The sequence below is a fragment of the Anolis sagrei genome, chromosome 2 (genome assembly GCF_037176765.1).
Source record: "Anolis sagrei isolate rAnoSag1 chromosome 2, rAnoSag1.mat, whole genome shotgun sequence".
NCBI classification, from domain to species: domain Eukaryota; kingdom Metazoa; phylum Chordata; class Lepidosauria; order Squamata; family Dactyloidae; genus Anolis; species Anolis sagrei.
Genome location: NC_090022.1, coordinates 13,409,183 through 13,435,333, shown reverse-complemented (window position 1 = coordinate 13,435,333; position 26,151 = coordinate 13,409,183). Strand labels below are relative to the sequence as shown.

Here is a 26,151-nt window from a genome sequence, read left to right as displayed (position 1 = left end):
CAGCCTGGGTCAGAGTGAGCTACCGACCAATTGTGTAACTTGTTGTCAACCTTTGCAACACGAAAGACAGTTGCACCTGTCAAGTAGGAAAATTAGGTACCACCTTTGTGTAGGGAGCCTAATTTAACAAAATTTACGAGGCCATAAAAAAGACTCCAGCAAAGCACTCCAACAAAAGCATGCGGGGAATGCGAAAGTACTTCATCAGTGTCGCAGATGGACGATGAAAGAGACAGCTCCCCTGGCGGCCAGAAAAAGTTAAATAGCCTCTGACTGTTTGTCTATATCTGTTGCGTGTCTTTGGCACTGAATGTTTGCCATATATGTGTACATTGTAATCTGCCCTGAGTCCCCTGTGGGGTGAGTAGGGCAGAATATAAATACTGTAAAATAAATTAAAATAAATAAATAGATCAATATTTATTTATTTATTTATTTAGAGTATTTATATACCACTTTTTTCACCCCTAGGGGGGACTCAAAGCGGTTTACACATAGATAATGGCAAAAATTCAATGCCTTACAACTACAATAGTAAAACCAAAATTATCACCTGTCAACTGCAAAAGGCCACCTGGCTTGGATCTGCACGCATTATTCACCAATACATCACAAAGTCGTAGACACTTGGGAAATGTCCTACATGTCATCGGATACAAAAGGCAGCATTCTGATCTTGCTTGCTGTGAACTAATCTTATTATGTATCAAATAATAAGTATTATTTTATTTTATAATTATTTTATAATTATTTTATTTCTCTCCCCATTTCTCTTTGAAGTACAAGTAACACAAGGAGGGAAATGTTGGCACTTCTGTACATGGCTCTCTTGTGTGAGAAGCGACGAATCCACAGTAGGTTTCAATCCTAAATTGAAAGGAGCTCTCCATGGTGCTGAAGCTTGTTCCTGGCTGGCAAGGGGCATTTTGACTTAGAATCATAGAATCAAAGAGTTGGAAGAGACCTCCTGGGCCATCCAGTCCAACCCTCTGCCAAGAAGCAGGAATATTGCATTCAAATCACCCCTGACAGATGGCCATCCAGCCATTCATATGGCAACCCAATGAATTTCATAAGTTTTTTCTAGGCAAGGGATACTCAGAGATGGTTGGGCCAGTTCCTCCCTATAGCCTACAGGACCTGGTGGTCTCCCATCCATGTACCGACCATGGCTGGCCCTGCTTAACTTCCAAGATCAGAAGGCATCTGGTGCCTTTCGATATTGGGATTGACCAGGTATGAAAAAACTTGGGCCCAACTCCAGGTGTCTTGGACTTCAACTCCCACAATTCCTGACAGCCCTGGCCTCTTCCTTGGGAGTCGGGAATGCATCTATTTTGTTGTTTTTTCTCTCTCTCTCTCTCTCTCTCTGAATGGAACCCTTATGGCAGGCATGGGCAAACTCCGGCCCTCTAGGTGTTTTGGACTTCAACTCCCACCATTCCTAACAACTTCAGGCCCTTTCCTTTTCCCCCTCAGCCGCTTAAGGAAGGAGCCTGAGGCCAGGCCTGTAGCGAGGGGGGGTGTTTAGGGGTTCAACCCCCCCCCCCGAAATGTTTCAGATTTTTTAAAAAACCTGGTTTATTCATGAATTTTAACTGGTTAACCAAATCCCCATGCTAAGTCTATGAGATGCAAAAAATCAAGAGTCCCTCCAGAACTGCAAGCACTATCTCAAGCAAATATTAGCAATTTATTCACACTGTCATTACTTGCAGCAATAGCCAATATAGTTGTTCTGGTACAGCTGAACCAGGAGCTCCAAATTTATTTGCTTTGTATTAAATGTTTGCTTGCAGTCCTAGGTTTCAGGGACTCTGCAGATAGGTGGCTTCTTTGGTTGCAGTCATAGGGCAAGTCACCTGTCCATCATTGTTAAGTTTTGGTTCCGCCCCTTTCTCAGGGCAATTGGGAAGGGAGCCATTTTTAGTTAGTCTCAGCAAGGTAAGCTTATGTATAGGATGTGTGCAAGCTTCCCCTGTACAAAAGCTTCAACCCTAAAGACCTTCCGGGGGAGAAAGGTCTTAAGAGTCTCCAAAGAATTTCCGGGAAAACAGCCCTAAAGACCAAAGAACTCCAGCTGGAGAACATCTACTGCCTTGCTGGTAGGTCCACTCGGTGCTTCGAGATGCAGTTCGACCCAGTAGCAGAGCCCACATCAGTGAGGGTTAGATTACAGTCAGCCTGGGAGAAGTTAAAAAGGGGATTTTCCTTTAAAGAAGAAGTTATTGAAGACAGTTGCCTGTCCTTCGTGGGCAAGATTAGGAATTCACCAGTTGCCTAAAAGCTTGGAATCATTTGCTTAACTTTACTGAAGACAAGAGAAGTTTCTGTTTGATCATTCATTAATAAAAGACTTTGTTGTACTTCTCAAGCCATCTAAAGACTGTTTGTGGTGGAAACCTCTGAGAACTTCCCGCTGGCTTCCCGCTGGGCAAAGGTTGCACATCCTGTTCTAAAGACAATTATTTACAGGCCCAGCGTGCGACAGAACAGTAGTGAAGCAACCAAGTTGGGGGGGGGGGGGGGGAATGTTGAATGCTCTCATTAAGGAGGCCAGACTTGGTGGAGGTGGTTGACAAGGGCGGAGCTGCAGACCCCCCCCCCCCCCCCCCCGCTATGCTCTTTGCTTCAGCTTGAGCTAGGAGGCAGGTTTCAACCCCCCACCCCCTGCGAAATTTTCAAACCCCCCTCCCTGAAATTTTCAACCCCTCCCAAAAATTTTTTTCTGGCTACGGCCCTGCCTGAGGCTGTTAGGAATGGTGGGAGTTGAAGTCCAAAACACTTGGAGGGCCAAGGTTTGCCCATGCCTGATGTAGATGCACCTCGTCTCACAATGGGATCGTGCAATGCGGTCCCTTATATCAAGGTCTGCTTTTTTGGGGACATGTTTTGCCAATATTTTCAAAGTCTTGCCTGGTGCACTATAGGCTCTGTTTCAGAGGAAAAGCTTTGGTAGCTTCTTTGCCAATCCCTTGCCTAAGAAAATCCCTATATAAGATCTCCTTGGGTTGCCATAAAAACCAACAGGTGCCTTGAAGGCACATCTACGGCACACCATGTGGCATGAAACTACTCCTCCCAGAAATCCTCTGGTTTTGGGCAGAGGAGGAGGAGGGAAAGACTACAACTCCCAGAGTGCCAAGGGGTCCCTTCCTGCCCTCCACTCTCTCCCCCCTCTCCAAAAATGATCAGGTTGCTTTGTTTGAGGGGATGTGTGCCTCTTGGGGTCTCCTGGTGGCTCCTGGAGGGGCTGGCATGCATGGTCCCCAGAGAGGCACACAAAGGAAAGCCTGCTTCTTGGCTCCAAATCATTGCTTTCCTCCCCCAAAATAAGATCTTTCCTGCCTGAGGGAGAACCAATCTGGAGTTGTTTTGAAACCTTGCAGCTGGTGAGTGTGGAGAGGTGAAAGGCAACCCACATAGGTAGGGTTGGTGGTGGTTTCTTGTATTTTTGTGTTCCAATACAGGCGAGGATGGGGAAGATGCTCGGAAGAGAACGCAAGTAACAAAGATACACTGCAAGGGATTACGTACGGCACATCTCCAATCTGGGCAAGGTAAGTGTGGGCATCAACACAAAAGCCCTTTTGGTGTTGATGTATAATGAAAGATGTTAGGAATACATAACACCAAATCAGAGTTGAAAGGATTCTTTCTTTTGTGTGTTTTTCTCATGCGACATTAAAGTTTTGTGCCTTTCCTCCTCCAAGCGGATCTAGGGACGCTGCCGGATGCAATGGACCACTGCTCTCCATCATTTGATACCGAGTAGCTCCTTCCTCTTCATTATGTCTCAAGATAACAAGGATATTTTTTCCAAGGAGGACTCCCTTCTATGGTCCCTTCCACAAAGCCAGATAACCCAGAATATCAAGGCAGAAAATCCCACTTTTTAAAAATAATAATAATAATAATTTTTATTGAGTTTTAAGTTCAATAACAGAAAAAAATAAAAAAAAATAAACTGAAATACAAAGTGAAAAGATATTTTGGACTTAGTACATACAGATAACCAGAATAGATATAACCAAAAGGGAGGGGGGGGGGATAACAGAAAAAGAAAGAAGAAAAATATATAGAAAAAATAGTAAACCATGTTTAAAATTTGGCTTCCATCTACTTCTTGCTTTGAACTGGGTTATCTGAGTCCATATTGCCATATATTCCAGTTTAAAGCAGAAAATGTGGGATTTTATTCACTGCCTTTGGCAGTGTTGCTCGACCTTCCTAATGCCACGACCCCTTGTCGTGGTGACCCCCAACCATAACATTATTTTTGTTGCCACTTCATAACTGTAATTTTGCTACTGTTACGAATCGTCATGTAAATATCTGATATGCAGGATGTGTTTTCATTCACTGGACTAAATTTGGCACAAATACCTGATAAGCCCAAATTTGAATACTGGTGGGGTTGATTTTCTCATTTGGGAGTTGTACTTGCCAGGATTTATAGTTTGCCTATAATCAAAGAGCATTCTGAACTCCAATGATGGAATTGAAACAAACTTAGTGGGGTTGGAGGAGGGGTTGATTTTGTAATTTGGGAGTTGTACTTGCCAGGATTTATAGTTCACCTATAATCAAAGAGCATTCTGTACTCTAACAATGATAGAATTGAACCAAATTTAGCACACAGAACTCCGATGACCAAGAGAAAATACTGGAAGGGTTTGGTGGGCATTGACCTTGGGTTTTGGAGTTGTAGTTCACCTACATCCAGACAGCACTGTGGACACAAACAATCATGGATCTGGACCAAACTTGGCACAAATATTCAACATATCCAAATGTGAACACTGGTGGAGTTTGGGGAAAACAGACCTTGATATTTAGGAGATGTAATTGCTGGAATTTATAGTTCACCTAAAATCAAAGAGCATTCTGAATCCTACCAATGATAGAATTGGGCCATACTTTCCACACAGAACCCCCATGACCAACAGAAAATACTGTGTTTTCTGATGGTCTTTGGCAACCTCTCTGACACCCCCTCATGACCCCCCCCCCACACCGCAGGGGTACCAACCCCCAGGTTGAAAAACACTGTTCTATGGGTTAAGCCTTGCAAAAGTAGACCTGTTGAACCCATGGCATTTGATGCGCAACTCCTTTTCCATTCATTACACCTCAAGACAAAGATTAAGGCTGCCGTCCTATGGGTTAAGCCTTGCTAAAGTAGACCCATTGAATCTATAGCATTTACCCATATCTCAGCAATGGGAATCAATCCTAGGGGTGTACATTAAATGAAATTCATGTTTCCCTTCCCCTTTTCACCTCACATAAGATGTAGTGATCGTGATGTGATTCCACTTTATCTAATATGCTTCTGTCCTGAAGTCTTCTATCCTTGCCAGAAAAGACCTAGTGAATCTATGCATTTACTTGATGCACCTGTCTGCAATTGGAATCCGGTCTACTTAGATAAAACCACATTGCTATGTTTTAAAATGTTATTAATAAGGTTTTTGGGGATTTTTTATGTAATATTGTTGTGTCAATTTATATTCTCATTATTTTATATGCTTTGTATTGTGTATTTTATGTGCGTGGCACTTTGGAGTGCCTTTTGAGCCATCCCGAGTCTTTCAGGGAGATGGTGGCAGGATATTAAAAATTATTATTATTATTATTATTATTATTATTATTATTAAATCCATGCTCTCCCTCCCTCTTTCACCTAACATAGGGACCTGTTTACAAGATTTCTCAGCCATTGGAGTTGAGTGCCTCCCTAATTGACCAGCCCCAGATTACATAAAGGTTGCCATGGCAGTGAAGGTAAAAGAACAGTGCTTCAATTATGTGGCGCATTAGTTTTGAGCATTGGTCTGTGGCTCTGGAGACCCAGTTGGAAACCCATTGAGTGATTCTGAGCAAGCCACATATTCTCAGTCCCTGAAAATCTTGTTATATGGCTACCTTGGGGTCATCAAAAGCTGGAAATAGCTTAAATAATAATAATAATAATAATAATAATAATAATAATAATAATAATTTGAAAACACATCACACAATCCTAGATGGTTGGGAAGTGGCCGACTTGTGATTTTGTGATACGAAATCCAGCATATAGATCTCGTTTGCTGTGACATACTGTGGTTTTGTGTCAATAATAATAATAATAATAATAATAATGTGTTGTTGAAGGCTTTCATGGCCAGAATCACTGCGTTGTTGTGAGTTTTCCAGGCTGTATGGCCATGTTCCAGAAGCATTCTCTCCCGACATTTCTAGAATCAGGACAGTAAATAAAGAACAATACTCAAAAAACAGGGGACCCAAGACATAAGTAACTTCCACCGATTTAACACATCTATTCTAATTGAGGCTAGCCAAGAAGATGTATGGACTGAGGTCAATAGGATGAAGAGTGATGTGTGAAGATAGGGTTGTCAAAGGGAAAACGAGAGAGCTCTTGTACCTCTTGGAACCAGGTAACAAGACACATTCACTGTGCTTGGAGCATTGTAGAGAACAATGAAAACCTTCCCTCTGTCTTACAATCTAATGTAGACATGCAAAAGGAAAAGGGGATGGCAGTGAACAAAGGGGGAATAGATCCAGCAGATACTGCTTCTTTTCCCTCTGAATCCAGGGCAATAGCAGTTGGGACACTGGGAGGACCTTTCATCTGTTTCTGGGCCCAGGCATGATGGAGCTGCGCCTGCCTATTCTTCTCCTCATCCCAGGCCAAGGCAGTGGCATTTGGGATGGAGAAAAGGCAGTGGTAGTTGGGATGGCAAAAGGACAGTGGCAGTTGGTATGGAGAAAAGGCAGTAGCAGGTGGTATTGACCTTTCATCTGTTTATGACATATTGGAGCTGTACCTGCACCTTCTGCTCTCCCTCCAGGCCAAGGCAGTAGCAGTTGAGATGGCGAAAAGGCAGTGGCAGTTGGTATGGAGAAAAGGCAGTAGCAGGTGGTATTGACCTTTCATCTGTTTATGGCATATTGGAGCTGTGCCTGCTCCTTCTGCTCTCCCTCCAGGCCAAGGCAGTAGCAGTTGAGATGGTGAAAAGGCAGTGGCAGTTGGTATGGAGAAAAGGCAGTAGCAGGTGGTATTGACCTTTCATCTGTTTATGACATATTGGAGCTGTACCTGCACCTTCTGCTCTCTCTCCAGGCCAAGGCAGTGGCAGTTGGGATGGCAAAAGGACAGTGGCAGTTGGTATGGAGAAAAGGCAGTAGCAGGTGGTATTGAGCTTTCATCTGTTTATGGCATATTGGAGCTGTGCCCTATCCTTCTGCTCTGCCTCCAGGCCGAGGCAGTGGCAGTTGAGATGGCAAAAAGGCAGTGGCAGTTGGTATGGAGAAAAGGCAGTAGCAGGTGGTATGGACTTTTCATCTGTTTATGGCATATTGGAGCTGTGCCTGCTCCTTCTGCTCTCCCCCCAAGCCAAGGCAGTGGCATTTGGGATGGAGAAAAGGCAGTGGCAGTTGGTATGGAAAAAAGGCAGTAGCAGGTGGTATGGACCTTTCATCTGTTTATGGCATATTGGAGCTGTGCCTACACCTTCTGCTCTCCCTCCAGGCCAAAGCAGTGGCAGTTGAGATGGAGAAAAGGCAAGTGCAGTTGGGATGGAGAAAAGTCAGTGGCAGTTGGTATGCAGAAAGTACAGTGGCAGCTGAGATGGAGAATAGACAATGGTACTTGGGGCGGAAGAAAGGCAGTGGCAGATAGTATGGACTTTTCATCTGTTTCTGGGCCCAGGCATATTGGAGCTGTGCCTGCTTCTTCTGCTCTCCCTCCAAGCCAAGGCAGTGGCATTTGGTATGGAGAAAAGGCAGTGGCAGTTAAGATGGAGGAAAGGAGATGGCAGTTACAATGGAGTAGCAGTTAGGATAGAGAAAAGGGTAGTGGAAGTTGGAATGGAAGAAAAGGCAGTGGCAGTTGGAATGGAGACTAGGCAGTGGCGGTTGGAATGGAAGAAAAGGCAGTGGCAGTTGGAACAGGACAGTGGCAGTTGGGATGCAACTTTCTTCTGCTTCTAGACCCAGGATTGAAGAAGCTGTGTCTGCCTCTCTCTCTTCTCCAAGGTCAGGGCAGTGACAGTTGGGATGGAGAAAAGACCTTTCATCTGCTTACGTTACCAGGGATGGTGGAACACCCCCTCTCTCTTCCCTTCCTCTGAGGCCCGGGCAGTGGCAGTTGGGTTGGAAGAAGGACCATTCATCTCAAATCACACGAGGACCATATTTAATGAAATGGAAATACCAAGGATTTCATTTAGGATCCAAAGCAACTGATTTCCGATTTGCCTCTTGCATATTGCTAGGAACGAGAAGGATGTCGTTGGTTCAATATGAATGGTCTGCTTCGCGTCTGAAAAGAAAAAAGAACGCATCCGTCTATATACAGGTATGGGATTTATCTGGAAGAGGAAAAGTATATGCTGTGTAGACTGAAGATCCACCATACTGGAGGTTTTCTAAGGGTTGTTTGTTCTTTTGGCAGATGGTATCCTTCGAAGAGGTGGCCGTTTACTTCTCCAAGGCAGAATGGGCGCTCCTCAACCTCTACCAAAGAGCCGTCTACAGGGAGGTCATGATGGAGAATTATGGGAACGTGGTCTCCTTGGGTAAGCAGCCCCACTTTATTTGCGCGGTGGAAGCTATCAGCCCTATGAGTTGCATTGACCTGACTTGATGTAAATCACCAGCAACTAGAAGATCTTGTTGCTACTAAGAGTTTGCAACAGGCTTTTTCCAAGTCTTAGAAAGGATTAGGGTTTTTTTCTGTTGCAGCTGTCACAGGTTAATTGAGTGTGATATTCATTCCTGTATATAGTAAGGCACCAAGTGTTTGCAGATTTTGAGCATTGCGTTCTAGCTTTGCTTGAGGGCTCGTTTTGAGCTGAAAAGCCTTTGTTTGGTGCTGGGAGTAGTTCTGCAACATCCTGAAGGTAAAGTTTGTTTACGGCAAGACAAAGTCACTCTATGGACAACTAAGTAAGAGAGACTGTATATTCATAGAATCAAAGAATCAAAGAGTTGGAAGAGACCTCATGGGCCATCCAGTCCAACCCCCTTCCGCCAAGAAGCAGGAATATTGCATTCAAATCACCCCTGACAGATGGCCATCCAGCCTCTGTTTAAAAGCTTCCAAAGAAGGAGCCTCCACCACACTCCGGGGCAGAGAGTTCCACTGCTGAACAGCTCTCACAGTCAGGAAGTTCTTCCTCATGTTCAGATGGAATCTCCTCTCTTGTAGTTTGAAGCCACTGTTCTGCGTCCTAGTCTGCAAGGAAGCAGGAAACAAGCTTGCTCCCTCCTCCCTATTATTCTGTTACATGTCTGCATATCACCATTGAATGAAGAGGACTCACCCAAGATATTGGGTTTTTTTATATTTTGGTGAAAGCAATTCTTCTCTCTTGTTTTGTATACAGTGAATAGAACTTCATTTTATTTCAACTTAAAGCAAAAGATTCATGTGTATTTTTATGAGTTATTTTTATCACACTGAGAGTTAAAAAGGGCTAAGTCATTCTGCAGGCTACTAACACTAACGTTGACATATCTGTCAGCCAAAGGTTGCAAGTTTGAAGCCCCAGGTCAGCATGAGTGATTGACTGTCAGCCCTGCTCACTGTTTACCTAAGCAGTTTGAAACAGCTTTAGCTGTAATTAATTAGGTACCGCTAAAAGAGGTGGAGGTGTTTTATGACACCATAAAGAAAGATCGGAAAATGCTGGGTGACCAAAAAAGAAGGAGAAAATCCGGACGGCTCTTCATCATAGAGAATGGAGCAACAGCATCCCTTGTGACTGGACTCACCTTCCTTGGCACCAAACAAACAAACAAACAAACAGCTGGACACTGAGTCAACAACACCTCCTTTCCGTTCTGTTCTGTCTGTGTATTGTCTCTACAAAAGCAGCATTGAATGTTTGCCGTGTATGTGTGCTGTGATCCGCCCTGAGTCTCCTTCGGGGTGAGAAGGGTGGAATATAAATAAATTGTTGTTGTTGTTGTTGTTGTTGTTGTTATCATCATTATTAAAAGGAAGGGGCCTGAGGCTGTTAGGAATTGTGGGAGTTGAAGTCCAAAACACCCGGAGGACCGAACTTTGCCCATGCCTGCCATAAGATTTCCATTCCCCTTTTCTTGTTGCGATGGAATAGTTGATATTGAAAGTTGACTTCTTGCCCTTGCTTTGCACACAGAGATGGGAATGATGCTGCCACTGGTCCAGTCAGGACTGCCTCCTTTGCATCCAACCCGGCAGAGGAACACAGAGCATCCCACTCAGGTATGAGGTTTCCCTCTCCAAATGCAATAGCCACGGAAAGCTTTTGTGTTGAGGAACGGCTGAGTTTGTTCCTGGTTTTACTCTGAAGTTTATAGGAGATGGATCTGTGTGGAAAATGACCATGGTCTGGGCACCAAAACATAGCTAGGTAACCCTCTCCATAATGGAATGGCTGTCAGAGAAACACATTGAGTCCTGAGGCAGGCAACAAAAGAGCCATGTATGTGGAACACTAATGTACATGTGCCCATGTTGAATCATGACTTGTGTGGCAAAGGGATAGGCACTACCAATGATCCATGACTCTGAGGTCCCCTCCCATCTTTCTTTCCTCCAAGCTAAACATACCCAGCTCCCTCAGTCGTTCCTCATAGGGCTTTTGACCATTTTGGTCGCCATCCTCTGGACACGTTCTAGCTTGTATGTGGAACACTAATGCTACACGTGCCCATGTTGGATCATGACTTGTGTGGCAAAGGGATAGGCGCTACCAATGATCTATGATCCTGTGGTCTCCTCCCATCCTCCTTTACTCCAATCTCCCAGCTCCCTCAGTCGTTCCTCATAGGGCCTTTGACCATTTTGGTCACACTTCTCTGGACATGTTCTAGCTTGTTTGTTGTTGTTTATTAGTTCAGTCACTTCCGACTCTTCATGACCTCGTGGACCAGGCCACGGCAGAGCTCCTTGTCAGCTGTCACCACCCCCAGCTCCTTCAGAGTCAAGCCAGTTACTTCAAGGATGCCATCCATCCACCTTGCCCTTAGTCATCCCCTCTTCCTTTTTCCTTCCTTTCCCTCCAGCTTCATTGTCTTCTCTAAGCTTTTCTTTCTTCTCATGATGTGGCCAAAGGACTTCAACTTTGTCTCTAGTATCCTTCCCTCCAATGAGCAGCCGGGCTTTATTTCCTGAAGTATGGACTGGTTGGATCTTCTTGCAGTCCAAGGCACTCTAGTTTGTATGTGGAACACTAATGCTACACGTGCCCATGTTGAACCATGACTTGTGTGGCAAAGGGATAGGTACTACCAATGATCCATGACCCTGAGGTCCCCTCCCATCTTTCTTTTCTCCGAGCCAAACATACCCACCTCCCTCAGTTGTTCCTCGGCTTTTGGCTGTTTCGGTTGCCCTCCTCTGGACACGTTCCAGCTTGTCCATATCCTTCTTGAATTGTGATCCTCAGAACCGGACACAGTATTATTCTATGAGAAGTCTGACCAAAGTAGAATAAACTGGGACTTCCTTTGATTTCAACACTATACTCCTCTTAACGCAGCATAGAATGACATTGGCTTTTTAAGCTGCTGCATCTCACTGTTGACTCGATGTTCAGCTTGTAGTCTACTAAGACTCTTAGGTCTTCTTTACATGGAGTATTTCCAAGCTAAGTGTCACCCATCAAAGGTAAAGGTAAAGGTTAAGTCCAATTGTGTCTGACTTGGGGAGCTGGTGCTCATCTCCATTTCTAAGCCGAAGAGACGGTGTTGTCCATAGACACCTCTAAGGTAATGTGGCTGGCATGACTGCATGGAGTGTCATTACCTTCCCACTGGAGCGGTACCTATTGATCTACTCACATTTGCATGTTTTCAAACTGCTAGGTTGGCAGAAGCTGGAGCTAACATTGGGAGCTCATGCCACTCCGAGATTCAAACCTGCAACCTTTCGTTCAGCAAGTTCAGCAGCTCAGCGGTTTAACCCACCACACCACTGGGGGCTCCCGGTCACCCATCCTATATCTGTGCATTTCATTTTTTATGACCTATAGCAGTGGATCTCAACCTTCCTAATGCCGCGACCCCTTAATACAGGTCCTCATGTTGTGGTGACCCCCAACCATAACGTTATTTTTGTTGTTACTTCATAACTGTAATTTTGCTACTGTTATGAATTGTAATGTAAATATCTGATATGCAGGGTGTTTTTTCAGTCCCTGGACCAAATTTGGCACAAATACCCAATACACCCAAAATTTGAATACTGGTGGGGTTGGGGGTGATTGATTTTGTCATTTGGTAATGCTGGAGTTGCTGGGATTTATAGTTCACCTTAAATCAAAGAGCCTTCTGAACTCCATCAATGATGGAATTTAATCAAACATGGCACACAGAATTCCCATGACCAAGAGAAAATACTGGGAAGGTCTGGTAGACATTGACTTTGAGTTTTTGGAGTTGTAGTTCACCTACATCCAGAGAACACTGTGGACTCAAGCAATTATGGATCTGGATCAAACTTGGCACAAATACTCAATATGCCCAAATGTGAACACTGGTAGAGTTTGGAGAAAATAGACCTTGCCATTTGGTAGTTGTAGTTGCTGAGATTTATAGTTCACCCTCAATGAAATAGTATTTTCAACCCCACTGATAGAATTGGACCAAACTTTCCACACAGAATCCCCATGACCAACAAAAAATACTAAGTTATCTGATGGTCTTTGGCGACCCCTCTGACACCCCCTCGCGACCCCCACAGCGGTCCCAACCCCCAGGTTGAGAAACACTGGCCTATAGTGTAGTACAATATACCTCAAATAATTTTGGAAATATTGGACTCTGACTGAGGGTTTGTTCTCCTAGCTGAAGCCGGTGAACTTCGAAGACGTGGCCATGTGTTTCACAGAAGCTGAATGGGCCCTTCTGGATCAAAACCAAAGAGCCTTCTATAGGGAGGTCATGATGGAGAATTACGGGAACATGGCCTACTTAGGTGAGGAGACATTTCCCTCATTTGGTTGACAAGACGTAAGAGTTGGAAGCAGTTATTGCATCATGGGGTGGTGTTTGGGTTTGTGTCTTAACCTCAATAGGGTTGTTCAAACAGCTGAATCTATTGGAGGTGTTAGAGCCAGCATGAACTGATGTTTGAGCCTTGGACCATCTACACTATAGAATTATTGCAGTTTGACACCACTTTAACGGCTATGGCTCAATGCTATGGAATCCTTGGCATTATAATTTTGCAAAGCCTTTAGCCTTCTCCGCCAAAGAGTGCTGGTGCTTTACCAAACTACAAATCCCAGGATTCCATAGCACCAGTACTATTTGACAGAATGCTAAAGAGTTTGTAAAAGTACAAGCCCTATGACTTCATAGCATTTAGGCATGGCAGTTCAAGTGGTGTCGAACCTGCAGCGTAGATGCACCCTGTGTTTCTGGAGACAAGGATTTGAGTCTTGGCTCGGACATGGAAGCCCACTGAGTGTCCTTGGGCAAGTCACACTCTCTCAGCTCAGAAGAAGGCAAAGGCGATACTCCGCTGAGCAAATCTTGCCAAGACAACACTGTGATAGTTTGGCCTTAGGGTTGCCATAAGTTGGTAATGACTCGAAGGAACACAATAGCAACAGTAAACATTTCAGAACCTTGGAATATTTAGGATGAGACCAAGATGGTTAAGCTGACTTCATCAATATAGTTAATGCTTTTTGCATGGAGAGATCATTCCAAATTCAGATGAAAATCCAAACTGAGCCTACCACCCTGTTAACACAGCTAGCATGGGTTTCCAGAATCTGTGTATCAAGAGTGATTTCTGCAACTAGACTTGATTTCTCCTGACTTTTCCTTGTTATCTTCTCTTTCCCATGTGGAAATCACCAGTCCTGGAGTTTCATCTGGCTTTTCGGAAGGAGGAAGAAGAAGACCTATGGCAACCCTTCTTTCAAGACTCAGATGGATCAGGAATAGCTGGTTCAGGCAGCCACTCAGGTAAACTGATCAGGGTTTCATAGGGTTTCATAGAGTTGGAAGAAACTGCATGGGCCATCTAGTCCAACCCCCTGCTATGCAAAAAAAATACATTCAAAGTACCCCTGCACCTGTGGCTGGCATCTTCAGAGATTCTGTTGCTAGTGAGGCAAGTGGAGTATATATATTATCAGTGGAGTGTATATATTATCATTGGGAGTCGTGGTGGCACAATGAGTTAAAGCCTTGTGCTGCTGGCCTGCTAACCTGAATGTTGGCTTGCTGACCTGAAGGTTGCTGGTTCAAATCCGCACAAGGGGAGTGAACTCCCATCTGTCAGCCCCAGCTTCCCATTCGGGGACATGAGAGAAGCCTCCCAGCAGGATGGTAACACATCCAGGCATCCCCTGGGTAACGTCTCTGTAAACGCCCAATTCTTTCACACCAGAAGCAACTTGCAGTATGTTCTCAAGTTGCTCTTGACACAATAAAAAAGTGGAATGTCCAGTGTGGATTTCAATGGCTTTCCTGTGTTGTCTGACATAATGGTTGTCAGAGTGATCTAGAATTTCTCTATACAGTCTAACAGCCATTATGTCAGACTACACAAAGAAACCATTGAAATCCACAAGCACGTGAACAATTTAAACAGAAAAGGAGGAACCATGAAAATGAACAAAATCTGGTTACTAGTATTAAAAAAAACACCAGAATGAAGACGGCAAATAATGAACACCACTCAGAAAAAGGAGAACTCCCAATAGAAAACAATCAAGTGCCAGTTAACCCCTCCAAAACAGAGGATGCCTCCAGGCAACAGAGGCCAGGCGACCTCTATGCAGATACCCTCACTGACTGACTTTGCAGCTTCATAGTTACTCATTGCTATTCAAGCTTGCTAACTGCAACATTCACACTCCCTTCAAACAGATGAGGGTTCTTTCTCCCATCCTGGAAATTATTCCACAGCTATATGAGCCGTTGAACTTATTGACCAAAATGTCGGCAGTTCAAATCTGGGGAGCGGAGTGAGCTCCCTCTGTTAGCCCCAGCTTCTGCCAACCTAGCAGTTCAAAAACATGCAAATGTGAGTAGATCAATAGGTACTGCTCCGGTGGAAAGGTAATGGCGCTCCATGCAGTCATGCTGGCCACATGACCTTGGAGGTGTCTATGGACAGTGTTAACTCTTTGGCTTAGAAATGGAGATGAGCACCACCCCCCAGAGTCAGACATGAGTAGACTTAATGACAGGGAAAAACCTTTACCTTTTATATATATTATGCACTCTACTTGCTTCACTACCAACAGAACCTCTGAGGATGCTTGCTAGAAATGCAAGTGAAATGTCAGGAGAGAATGCTACTGGAACATGGCCATTCAGCCCAAAAAACTCACAGCAACCCAGTAATTCTGGCCATGAAAAGCTTTGACAACAAATTTTGGATTCCTCTTCTATCAGATTTAGGAGACAATCCTGGTTTATCTTTGTTTTTATTGGCAGGAAATGTCAGGAGAACACAGGTTTGTCCAGAGTGTGGCCGGTGTTTTGCCCTAAAATTGACTCTTGCGCGACATCAGAGGGCCCACACAAGAAAGAAACCATGGGAAATCACAGAAAACGGAGAATACCTTGGCCAACGCTTGGAAAATGCGAACCCTCAGACCACTCTGAGGGAAAAGACACCTTATCAGTGCTCAGATTGTGGAGAGTCATTTGTGGATCAACCTAGCCTTCTGAATCACCAAAAAGCCCATGCTGTGAAGAATATATATACATGTACGGAATGTGGGAAATACTTTGCTACTAATGCAGAGCTTCTGAGACACTGGAAAATTCATGTGGAAGCCAAACCCTTTAAATGCTTAGAGTGTGGGAAACAATTTGCTATGAATTCATCGTTGGCATGTCATAACAGAGTCCATAAAAAGGAAAAACCCCATAAGTGCCCCGAGTGCGGGAAGTGTTTTCTCCACAGAACGAAACTTCAGCGGCATCAGCGAATCCACACAGGTGAAAAGCCCTACGAATGCTTCAAGTGTGGAAAACGTTTTTCGGAGAAATCCATTTTGTTAAGGCATCACGCCATTCACAATACAGAGCGGCCTCATAAGTGCATGGAATGTGGGAAGTGCTTTGCTATACCAACCCAACTTGTGATTCACGAGAGGATCCACACGCAAAAAAGTTTGTACAAATGTATTGAATGCGGGCGATGCTTCTCCCAAAAGCAGCATCTTCATCGTCATCAAAAAGTCCACACAGGAGAGAAACCCTACAAATGCTCAGAGTGTGGGAAATGTTTCTCCGAGAAATCCCATGTCACCATCCACCAGAGAACCCACACAGGAGAGAGGCCCTACAAATGTGCGGAGTGTGGGAAATGTTTTCCCCAAAACTCGCACCTCCGTATACACATGAGAGTCCATGCTGTAGAGAAACCCTACAAATGCTTGGAGTGTGGGAAATGTTTTCTCAAGAAAGCCTATCTTAATCGACACCAGAAAGTCCACACAGGAGAGAAAGCCCATAAATGCCTGGAGTGTGGGAAATATTTTTCCCAGATTGCTAACCTTCACAAACACCAAACAATCCACACAAGAAAGAAAATATATCAGTGCTCGGAGTGCGGGGAATGTTTTGGTCATCAGTCGGCGGTTGTGACGCACCAGAGCGTGCATGCCGGAGTGAGGATGTTCAAATGCACAGAGTGTGGGAAAGGTTTCGTGGAGAAATCCAACCTTGAAAAACATCAGAAAGTGCACTTGGAAGAGAAACCGCATGAATGCTCAAATGGCGAGACACCGTGTACTCACCAATCTGACCTTGGGAGCCACCAAAAGAGAAACTTAAGAAAGAGACCCCATGTTTGCTTAGAGTGTGGAAAATGTTTTCCTCGGAAACAAAATCTTGAAGTGCACCAAAGTATCCACACGGGAGAAAAACCTCATAAGTGCTCAGAGTGTGACAAATGCTTTTCTCATATCTCACAGCTTCGTAAACACCAGGGAGTCCATACAGAAGAGAAACACCATAAATGTTCAGAGTGCGGCAAATCTTTCCGCGAGAAATCCTACCTTCATATACACCAGCGGCTCCACACGGGAGAGAAACCTCACGAATGCTCGGAATGCGGCAAATCCTTCCGTGACAAATCCTATCTTCGTGTACACCAGAGACGCCACACAGGCGAGAAACCCCATCGGTGTCTGGAGTGCGGGAAGTGTTTTCTTCTGAAATCGAGCCTTGACGAACACTGGAAAACCCACATGGGAGAGGAACCCAGCAAATGCTTGGAGTGCGGGAAAACGTTTTCCAAGAAGTCGCTGCTTCGTCGTCACCAGACAGTCCACACTGGAGAGAAACCACATCAGTGCCTGGAGTGTGGGAAGTGTTTCCGCGAGAAATCCTATCTCCATATACATGAGAGGGTCCACACAGGAGAGAAACCACACCAGTGTTCGGAATGTGGGAAATCCTTTTTCATGAAATCATACCTCCATGTGCACCAGAGGGTCCACACGGGGGAGAAACCCTATCAGTGCTTGGAGTGTAGCAAATGCTTTTCCCAAAAATCGAGTCTTGTGACCCACCAGAGAGTCCACATTAAGCAAGACTCCATAAACACTTGGAGTGTGAGCAGTCTGTATCCACAGAATGAAGACTTGATAGAAATTGGAGAGTCCATGGAGGAGGAGAACCAGGCTAAGGACTGGTGTGTGGAAAAGGATTCCCCCAGCAACTACTGCTTAGTAGACACCAGCGAATCCACACATGAAGAAAACCCCAGAAATGCTTGGGGTGTGGCAAATATTTACTTTGGAAACCGTACTTTTGTGTGCAACGTAGAGTCAACACCAAAAAAATCTCAATGAATGCCTGGATTATGGGAATTCTTGACAAGCATTGAAGACACCACTTAAGAGGAAAATTCTGTTTTACATATTTGTACACCACTTTTCCACCTGAAAAAGACGCTGAAGGCGGAAGTGTAGAAAATGTTTTTCTCTGAAAAGGAAAGGAAAAATCCATTTAAATGCTTAGAGTGTGGCGGATGATTTTGCCTCATCTCAAGCTTTGTACAGTATTTGAAAATCCAAACAAAGTATTGTCCTGGATTGTGGACAATGTTTTATTTTGAAATCAAGCCTTAATGATCTTGTAGAGGAGGCCACCGTGTTACAATTCTATATAAGAAGGTGGTTTTATGCTGTTGGTTGGCACATTTATAATCTACCTTGGAACTCTTCGGATCAAGGGTAGGCTAATACACTGGAAACCAACCAAACTGCTCTCTCTCGGAAACAAGTTCCTCAATGCAACCAAATCTGCAGATGAGAGAAACCATGATTTAAGCTGTGAATCATTAGATGGAGGCTACAGACATTGCATAGTTTAGGCTGTACGTCTCCTTTTCCCGGAAATCTGAAGGTCTGCGAAACTGAAACATTTGCTGCTGCTGCCAATTCTGCCTTTGAGGAAAGGGGGCTAGCTACACACCCAATGCTAGCTGAGTTTCCCTCAAGGAGCTCTCACTCCACAGTATTTAAAAAAATTGAGGGAAGAAAGGGAAGGCTCCAGGTCCTGCAGCTTGACTTACACAACGGCCCCTGTGAAAATCAGATGTCAGGGAGGGATAAGTTCAAAAGTATCTGCCTGCCACAGGCTCAGGGAATGTTGGAAACCTCCAGCTTCCCATCCGATCTGCACTGAGCTTTCCCTTCATGCTCTTTTTCTGGGACTCCTGACCAGCCACACGCCACCAGTGGCTCTCCAGAAGGGCAAGATAGTGTGAGATTTCTGGGAAGCCAGATAGTGTGAATCACGCTGGAGAACCTAAAAATTGCCTAAAAATCTCTAGGTCCTCCTGTGCAGCTCTTTGGTCAACATCTACAAGAAGTCTCATTTTTTTCTGGGAATCTGAAATATTGCAGAAACAGAAACTTTTTTCTGCTGCTACTACTTCTGCTTTTGAGGAAAGAGGGCTAGCCACACGTCCAGCACCAGCTGAATTTTTCTTAATGAACTTGTGCTCCTCTACTGTCTGAATTTTGACAGGGGGAAAGGAAAGAGAAGAGAAGGAAAGTCCAAATACATCCAACAGTTGCAGGTTCGGGACATGTTGGAAAGCTCCAAATGCCTGGACTTGCTGAACTTCCAGCTGTATGCCTCTATTGATCAGCTGAATAGAGAAGATGATATGGATTGTTGTGAGTTTTCCGGGCTGTATGGCCATGTTCCAGAAGCATTCTCTCCTGATGTTTTGCCTGCATCTATGGCAGGCATCCTCAGAAGTTGTGAGGTCTGTTGGAAACTAGGAAAATGGGGTTTATAAATAAAGAACATTCAGAAAACAGGGGAAATCCAGGCATGAAACAATCAGGGACAGTTAATCACCTCCCAACAAAGGATTCCCCCTGGCAGTAAGAAGCCAGACCTTGAAACTGCTAGGACATTAAATGCTAATTAAGGTGGCCAATTGCAACATCCACACCTACCTCAAACAGACAAGAGTTCTTTCTCCCACCCTGAACATTATTCCACAGGTATATGGACCCCATTTTCCTAGTTTCCAACAGACCTCACAACCTCTGAGGATGCCTGTCATAGATGCAGGTGAAACGTCAGGAGAGAATGCTTCTGGAACATGGCCATACAGCCTGGAAAACTCACAGCAACTCAGTGATTCCAGCCACGAAAGCCTTTGACAATACATTGAACATGGTATGGATTGGCTGGGCATTCACAGAGTCCATGGCAGCCAGTATTTGTACTTTTCCAGCAGATATTGACCATCGGATCACACTGGAGGACCTAGAGATTGCTAGAGCAAGGCTCTTTCTGGGAATCTCTAAGTCTTCCAATACAGTTGGAAGACCTAGAGAACATTAATCAAATCCACAGATAACACTGGCCAGCACATATGTTAGACCTGTTTCTGGCTATATTTGACTTGCTGATTCCAAAACCTATAGTAGCCAAACTTACAAATGTGGAGTACCGATTGTGCTCCACTTTGACCTCGACAGAGGAGAAGCAAGAGAGGTGTTTAATGATGTCGTTCAATGAACAACTAAATATTTGACCAAATAGCAACTGTGTTGTGATCTGCTTTTAAACCCTTTGGGGGCTAAGGGGGAAAGCCAGTATTAGATGAGTGGGCATCCACTCACATAGAAAAGATTCTCCGTTGTCCCAAATCTACTCTGGAAAGTCCCACGGGTCTGTGGGGAAAACCTGAGGAGGGACACAGGGACTTTGGAGAGAGAATTGAACCCAGCCCCATAGTGCCTGCTACAACCCCAGTGACTTTATCCCTGTTTGTCTTCTCCTACCCGCAGTTGTTTTTCTTAGTTGTTTTGTTGTGTCGCGATGTACGTAGTTGTGTACATCAGTAAAATTGAATTAATTTGTTAGGGGGTGGGGGGTGGGGAGAGAACCAGAAGGTAGAAGGAAACTACCATATTTCTTCTATTCTAAGACACCATCGATTGTAACACACCCAGAAATTTCAATACCATTGTGCATTAGGCAATCCCATATAGCCTGAAGATGATGATCCTCCAAGACTTGGTGGTGGGTCTATAGGTGGTTGTGGAGCCCTATTCTTGAACCGCATGTTCTCCCACAGTGAGGACATTGGTTTCCAGGTGGAAGGTGGTCCCGGTCAGGGTTGGCTTGACACATCTTCCTCTTGGAACATTTCTCCCTTTCACCCTCCATACGTGCCTCTTTGAATTCTGCAGCACTGCTGGTCACAGCTGACCTCCAGTTAGATCACTCAAGGACCAAGGCTTCCCAGTTCTCAGTGTCTATCTCACAGTTTTTAAGGTTGACTTTAAGCCCATCTTTAAGTCTCTTTTCCTGTCCACCAGCATTACATTTCCCGTACTTGAGTTGGGAGTATAGTAACTACTTTGGAAGTTGGTGATCAGGCATTCGGACAACATGGCCAGTCCAGCAGAGTTTATAGTAGAGGAGCATCGCTCTATTGCTGGTGGTATTTACTCTTCCAGCACACTGACATTTCTCTGCCTGTCTCCCCAAGAGATTTGCAGGATTTTTCAGAGGCAACACTGATCGAATCATTCCAGTAATTGAGTGTGACATCTGTAGACAGTTTCGCAGGCATAGAGCAGGGCTGGGAGGACAATAGCTTTATAAACAAGCATCTTGGGATCGCTACGGATGTCCCAATCCTCAAACACTCTTTGCTTCATTCTGAAAAATGCTGCACTTGCAGAGCTCAGGCGGTGTTGCATTTCAGTGTCAATGTTGACTTTTGTGGAGAAGTGGCTGCCAAGGGAGCGGAAATTGTCAACATTTTCTAATGTTACACCATTAAGCTGTATTTCTGGCATTACACAGGGATTGGCTGGTGACTGCTGGAAGAGCACTTGGTTTTCTCAATGTTCATTGAGAGGCTGAGCTTCTCGTATGCTTCAGCAAAGGTGTTTAGAGTGGCTTGCAGGTCTTCTTCTGAATGCACATAGACTACATTACAATCAGCATATTGGAGTTCTATAACAGGTATTGTTGTGACCTTGGTTTTGGTTTTCCGTCTACTGAGGTTAACTAGCTTGCCATCCGTCCAATAGATGATTTCCACTCTGGTGGGAAGCTTCCCATCAACAAGATGCAGTATCATAGCGATGAAGGTGGAAAATAAGGTTGTGTCAATAACACATCCCTGTTTGATACCTAATTCCACCTTAAGTGGGTCACTTTGGGAGCCATTGCTGTCCAAGGCTGTTGCCATCATGTTGGAGCTGCAGTACCATTTCAGTACCATCTACGGGGCGTAAAGCTTTATTTGTACAGATACTTTCTATGATACACCCTGTTTTGAGATATGTTAGTATGGGGAAAATGTGTCTTAGAATCGAAGAAATGCAGAAGTTTCAAAATACCGAGCTTTGCTGCCTTAATAGTGTATTGCGTCACTGTATTTACATCTGATTGTGTTTAATTATGTAGGGAACATGGCTGGAGGGCGGCATTCAAAATGCCCAGTAATAAATATACAGTGAACAGAAAGACTCCTTTCCCACCACTGCCTCCCAATCCACTTCTCAACTTCAGTTTGGATAATCAGGGCTAATGGCCTTACATAACTGATGATGTTAGTCTTAAAAAAGTAATTTTTCAAAGCTCTGATTGGATTATAAGTGCGTCTAGACCAGGCATGGGCAAACTTGGGCCCTCCCGGCATTTTGGACTCTAAATCCCACCATTCCTAACAGCCTCAGGCCCTTTCCTTTTCCCCCTCAACTGTAAGCGGCTGAGGGGGAAAAGGAAAGGGCGCGAGGCTGTTAGGAATTGTGGGAGTTGGAGTCCAAAAAACTAGGAGGGGCCAAGTTTGCCCATGCCTGCTATAAAGTGCATGTTTTAGAATCATATCTGAAATAAAAACAATGTGAGAAAGCTTTGGTTGGTGGGAAAGAGTGGGATTTGTTATTTAGCTGTTTGTTCCTGCCTATAATAGGCAAGGTAAACAGCAGCTGCCTCCAGAAGCCCGTACTGAGCATGTGCGGACCTCAAAGCATAGAGACAATGGATGGGAGAGTAGACAAGCTTGCCTTATCAGCGACCCTGAACATGTGAAAACTAGATCTAGGAATCTGGCCACCAAACCAGGTTCGAAAGTAAAAGTCGTCCTTGGATGTATAGTATTTTTTTGGAGAAATCTTCTAGTGGTCTAACAAAGTTTCAATATGTTTTTGTGTACTTACGCAACGCTACTGTGGCCTGGTTGTTACCATTCACAAGTGCATATTGTTAGTTTTGAATAAAAAACGTTTGTTGAAATAGAGTTGCTCTCCTTTTTTATGTGTGTGATGTGGGATCTTTTTCCTTTCCATGTTATTTCCGCCTCTGATACAGAATTTTATGGACGGAAACTCGTCTACTTCTTTAACTGAGATATAGATGTAAATCAGTGTTTCTCAACCTGGGGGCCCAAGGAGCGACCATCACTAAAAAAATAATTTTGTCATTTGGGAGTTGTAGTTGCTGGGATTTATAGTTCACCCACAATCAAAGAGCATTCTGAACTCCACCATTGATGGAATTGAACCAAGTATGGCACACAGAACTCCCGCGACCAACAGAAAAAACTGAAACTGTTTGGTGGACATTGACCTTGAGTTTTGGAGTTGTAGTTCACCTACATCCAGAGAGCACTGCGGACTCCAACAATGATGGATCTGGATCAAACTTGGCACGAATATTCCATATGCCCAAATATGAACACAGATGGAGTTTGGGGGAAATAGACCTTGACATTTGGGAGTTGCACTTACTGGGATTTATAGTTCACCTACAATCAAAGAGCATGCTGAACCCCACCAACGACAGAATTGGGGAAAACTTACCACACAGAACCCCCATACTTAAGGCCATCCAGTCCAATTTCCTTCACCAGGGCAAGAAAATGCAATCAAAGCCCTCCTGACAAAAAGCCATCCAGCCATAGATATAGATATATATGATTCACACACACATACACAAACAGATATATAGTAACATAGATTTGAAAGGGACCCCTAAAGAAGGACGATTATATGTTGCATGTTTCAGAGTAGGCAAACCAGACAATCTCCACATCAACACTGACAAAGAAACAACAAGAAATACTTTTAACCCACAAGCATAAAGAAATTACATATATTAGAAGCCAATACTTTCTCATTACTTTATTTTCCAGATCACCAGACTGGGCCACAGCAATGCATGGCAGGGGACGGCTAGTCTATATAAATAAAAATGTAATGTTCGTTTGTGGGATTAACATAATTCAAAAACCACTGGAAGAAAAGACACCAAATTTGGACACAAGACACCTCTCAGGCCAGTGAGTGACCATCACTCATAAAAACGCCGAAAAACACAGTAGAAGGGACTTAAAAGCTAAAAAAGCAAAAAGATGATACAGCGCATGCTTAAAATGACTCCCCCTGGCAAACGAAACACACAATAACATATCCACGCTCTCTTCTGGACTACAGCTCCCAGCATCCCCTAGAGCAGGCCCTTTAGGAGTGGAGGATGATCCCAATGCACTGCTTCCAAGATGCAAGCTTTCTTCTTCTTGGATTTCTTTGAGAGCACCCCAAACCCTGCATATTTCCAATTTCCTATTCCTGGACTGCAATTCCCAGCAATCCTTCAGATAGATAAGATAAGATTAGATACAGATAGGTAGGTAGACAGATTGATCAGGAGGACTGCTGGGAGTTGCAGTCCAAGAATAGTTAGAGAAGAAAGGGAAAGAAAAGGGGGGAAGAGGAAGAGAAGGAAGGAAGGAAGGAAGGAAGGAAGGAAGGAAGGAAGGAAGGAAGGAAGGAAAAAAGGGAAGGAAAGAAAGAGGGAAGGAAGGAGAGAAATAAAGGAGGAGAGAAAGAAGGAGGGAAGGTTGGCCACAGCAATGTGTGGCGGGTACAGCTAGTCTATAATAAAAGTGGAGATATGTTTGTATGGATGTATATATGTTTGTATGGCTGTATATATGTTTGTATGGATATATATATGTTTGTATGGATGTATATATGTTTGTATGGATGTATGTATGTTTGTATGCAATTTCCAAGATGGGTCTCGTATTCCTGAGACTCCCACCAAGGAAGAAACCATGAAAATGAACATAATCTGGCTACCAGTATTTTTAAAAAACCTCTAAAATCAGGACAGTAAATAAAGCAGGGGAATTCCAGACAAGAAACAATCAGGACCAGCTAATCACCTCCTAATAAAGAATTCCTCGTCAGGAAGCAGCCAGACTTTGAAGCTGCTGGGCCATTCATTGCTAACCAAGGTGGCCAATGGCAACATTCACTCCAACAGACAAGAGTTCTTTCTCCCACCCTGGACCTTATTCCACTGGTATATATATATATATATATATATATATATATATATATATATATATATAAACCCCATTTTCCTAGTTTACAACAGACCTCACAACCTCTGAGGATGCCTGCCATAGATGCAGGCAAAACGTCAGGAGAGAATGCTGCTGCAACATTATTATATTATTATTATAACTTTATTTGTACCCCGCTAGCATCTCCCAAGGGATTCGATGCGGCTTACACAGGCCGAAGCCCAACACAATACAACAATACAATACCTAAGCAAATAAAACAGTTAAGCAGAAAAACAATAACAATAGCAATACAATAAGACATTGTTAAAACTGGGCCGGCCGGAGTAGGGGTACAGGATTAAAAGTGCTGATGTGGCGGAGGAATATAGGATTATAATATAAGTGCGGTGTGCAGTGTGCGGTGATCTTGGATCTACTAAAGTGCTTCTAGGATTTGGTGCTGGAGTTCCTAATCTGAGAAGGCACATTGGAACAGCCAGGTTTTCAGATTCTTTCTGAAGACAGCCAATGTAGGGGCTTGTCTGAGATCTTTTGGGAGGGCATTCCAGAGGCAGGGGGCCACCACAGAGAAGGCCCTGTCTCGCGTCCCCCCCAAGCGCGTTGTGACGCGGGCGGGATCACTAGCAGGGCCTCTCCAGATGACCGGAGTGAGTGTGTGGGTTCGTAGACAGCGATACGGTCACGCAGGTAGGCTGGTCCCAAACCGTTCAGGGCTTTGTAGGTAAGCACCTGCACCTTAAATTGGGCTCGGAAGATAAACAGCAGCCAGTGGAGCTCCTTAAACAGGAGGTTGACCTCTCTCTGTAATGGGCCCCAGTTAACATCCTGGCTGCTGCCCGTTGGACCAATTGGAATTTCCGAGCTGTTTTCAAGGGCAGCCCCACGTAGAGCGCATTGCAGTAATCCAGTCTAGAGGTGACTAAGGCATGGACCACCCCGGCCAGATCAGCCTTAGCGAGGTACGGACGCAGCTGGTGCACAAGTCTCAGTTGTGCAAAAGCCCTCCCGGCCACTGCCGACGCCTGAGCCTCAAGCGTGAGCGATGAGTCCAGGAGGACTCCCAAGCTGTGGACCTGTGGCTTCAGGGGGAGTGTAACCCCGTCCAGCACAGGTTGCCACCCTATACCCTGATCAGGTTTACGATCGACCAGGAGGACCTCTGTCTTGTCGGGATTGATCTTCAGCTTGTTCCTCCTCATCCAGATAGACACAGCAGCCAGGCACTCGTCTAGCACCCGAGAGGCCTCCTTGGAATTTGGTGGAAAGGAGTAGTAGAGTTGTGCGTCATATGGCCATATAGTCCAGAA

The 26,151-nt window shown here is 44.5% G+C and overlaps 1 protein-coding gene across 1 annotated transcript in view; it reads left to right on the top strand.

Annotated features, from left to right (window-relative positions):
- The window catches only part of LOC132765748 (zinc finger protein 850-like), a 44,649-nt gene extending 22,429 nt beyond the window's left edge, over positions 1–22,220 (top strand). Inside the window, exons 9-15 of the mRNA XM_067463968.1 lie at positions 3,431–3,560; positions 8,286–8,368; positions 8,465–8,588; positions 10,176–10,261; positions 12,847–12,976; positions 13,870–13,977; positions 15,460–22,220. Coding sequence (XP_067320069.1) covers positions 3,431–3,560; positions 8,286–8,368; positions 8,465–8,588; positions 10,176–10,261; positions 12,847–12,976; positions 13,870–13,977; positions 15,460–17,831 — 3,033 coding nt within the window. The 3' untranslated portion in view covers positions 17,832–22,220. The remainder of the gene's footprint in view (positions 1–3,430; positions 3,561–8,285; positions 8,369–8,464; positions 8,589–10,175; positions 10,262–12,846; positions 12,977–13,869; positions 13,978–15,459) is intronic.
- Positions 22,221–26,151: the final 3,931 nt, after the last annotated feature.